Source organism: Sardina pilchardus, chromosome 11 (assembly GCF_963854185.1).
Source record: "Sardina pilchardus chromosome 11, fSarPil1.1, whole genome shotgun sequence".
Taxonomy (NCBI): Eukaryota; Metazoa; Chordata; class Actinopteri; order Clupeiformes; family Clupeidae; genus Sardina; species Sardina pilchardus.
In genome coordinates this window covers 20,893,592-20,896,091 of record NC_085004.1, presented here as the reverse complement: position 1 = coordinate 20,896,091, position 2,500 = coordinate 20,893,592, and the positions used below count along the sequence as shown (strand labels likewise).

At 39.6% G+C, this 2,500-nt stretch overlaps 1 protein-coding gene across 1 annotated transcript in view; it reads right to left on the bottom strand.

The window, feature by feature from the left end:
• Positions 1 to 2,500, bottom strand: part of acsf3 (acyl-CoA synthetase family member 3) — a 42,126-nt gene that overhangs the window by 26,824 nt on the left and 12,802 nt on the right. Inside the window, exon 5 of the mRNA XM_062549800.1 lies at positions 2,049 to 2,194. Within this exon, the coding sequence (XP_062405784.1) occupies positions 2,049 to 2,194 (146 nt within the window). The remainder of the gene's footprint in view (positions 1 to 2,048; positions 2,195 to 2,500) is intronic.

The window sequence follows — 2,500 nt, the reverse complement described above, 5'->3', positions numbered from 1 at the left end:
CACCCCCCCCCCCAAAAAAAAACACACACACATACACACCCCTCCCCACCCGCCCTGCAGTGCTCACATCAGCACTCCAGCTACGCTCAAAGCAGCACACGCATTACCGCCCGGCATTGTTATGACAGAACAGACAAACATGCTCGACACGTCACACATGCAACGACGCACTCAAAACATCAAGACCACTGAACAGAACAGCGCGGGGAGAAATCCCAAATTAACATCACTACACGCAAAAGAACAAACACAAATCTTGTCCCAGAAAAATATGCAACAGGTTTAACATCAGGCACACAGGTACAGAGCCTAGTACTGGAGCCTGTTTTTTAATCAAATTAAAATGAATACGATGTAGATTTAAAAATCCATTTCAACTATACTGCAAAAAATGCCCTCAAAATATAAGACAAATGATTACAAATGTAAGCATACTTGCACATAAAACAAGCAAATTTGGCTACCAGAGCATTAAGCAAATTTGTCCTGATAAGACGTTTTAAAATAAGATAGACTACCCAATGCCCATTAAATTAAGTCAAAATGATCTTACAAGATAACATCTCTTTATACTAAAAATAATGTAACTAGATTTTTGAACTAAATATAAGATTAATTACACTTGGTTAGATAACGCTTTTGCAGTGTATTACTACACTGACATCACAGTTGCAGCTAAAGCTCAAATTAAAAACAGTTATAATACTTTGATTACATTTTCAAAATCTTAAGAGAAATGACTGGGATTGCTGTTATAAAACACTGAATGGAACAAGAACTGCGGTTTCTCATCCAAGACGTAGAAGTTATGCAGCAGTAAGCTCAAAAGGCAACTTTGCATTTTAAGCAGGTGAACTTCAAAGCATGCCTTGGATAGCCAGCTTCCAGAGGGAAGTCTGGCAAATTTTGATCAAACATCATTATTTTCACTTGTTTACATCCAAACAAAGCCATTTTGAGTTCACAGAAACAAGTTTGCCACTATAAGGAAGAAATCTGCAAGTATCCCCCAACAAGGGTCTGGCTTCAGAGAGGACCATAACAAACATAATGTTACATTGTCTTACACGATGGTATTACATTGTCTGGACAAAAATTGCTGATTGTGCCATCTTTTCAAAATGCCTTTGATGCACAGCCCAGTGCAAAGCCACTGCAATACTGAAGCCACTGAGACTTCAGCTGACTTACAGACTTACTGTATACACATTTAAATGAACAGTTTCTATCACTTGACATTTATTGACCATTGATTGAGCTACAATGAGTTTCAATATATGAGTGAACACATGTTTTGAATCTGGATGAAATTGAAACTTGATCACTCATTCATCTATTGTAACAGCGCCCCAGAATTTCTCAGAGAGAAATTGGACAGTTACATCTTGGTTTGGAAACGGGACTGGACTGGAGATGTTTAAAAACCTTTCATTCGTAGTTCATAAATATGGTGGCAAAAAAATAAATGACAAGTTCTCTCCAAGTGTCCAAGTCCAGGTCCCTTTTAGAACAGACCACAGGTCCACCGGAGTCTCTGCCGTGTTCCATAACAAGTTTCTCTAGGATGTACAGTAGGAGCAGCTTCAAAACACTCACAATTAATTTGTGTAAGTTCAGATATTATCGCTATAGTGAATGATAGTATTATGGTATCTTCTGCTTCTGACAGACTTCTATCTACGATATTCCTTTGCCAACAATGGGCATCGCCATGACACCTCAGTATTCAGAAAACGGTTTTCTATTTCCGGTGAAGCTGCGTTGTATCGATTTCAACGTTATGGTTGACAGTGCTTGACATATCATAACGCATATAAAAGTAAACTTTTATTTTTTATATCGGTTATATATTACATAGTACTGTATATCCATACCGAGGGCAGAATTGTCAATATTTGGAAATAAATCTAAGTTGAAGCATATTCTAGTTAGCGTACGGTAAACAGAATGAACGGAGGATGAAAACCAGCTTTCTGGTGGAAAGGTAGATAAAGGTGCCACAGAGAGGACTTCTGAGGAAGTGGTTTAAGCCAATGAGAGGCTGGTACCTGGGGTGCGCAGCCCCTTGAGAGGGTTGGAGAGGGCCATGCCAATCTCCGTCATGCCATAGCGCTCCAGCAGCACGTGGCCCGTGATCTGCTCCCAGCGTTCCAGAATCGGCTGCGGAAGAGCCGCAGAGCCAGACACCATCAGTCTACAGACAAAACAACACACACTTCAGACATCGAAATATAGACAAAACATGCACATCGAGCATCATGGCTACAGACAAAACATATCAGATATGCGACATTCATGTTACTTATACAAAAATCACAGATCACAATCGATTGTTGTTACAACTGTTTCATATTGTCACTTGACATTCATCCGCTCAAAAAATGGGTCATACAACGAACGGAGAACTACTAATTGTGTACTTTGAAGGTGTGAGAAGGGCAATTACATGGTGTCATTCAACTGATCAGCTAACCAAAGCCATATATTCTTCAAGATACCA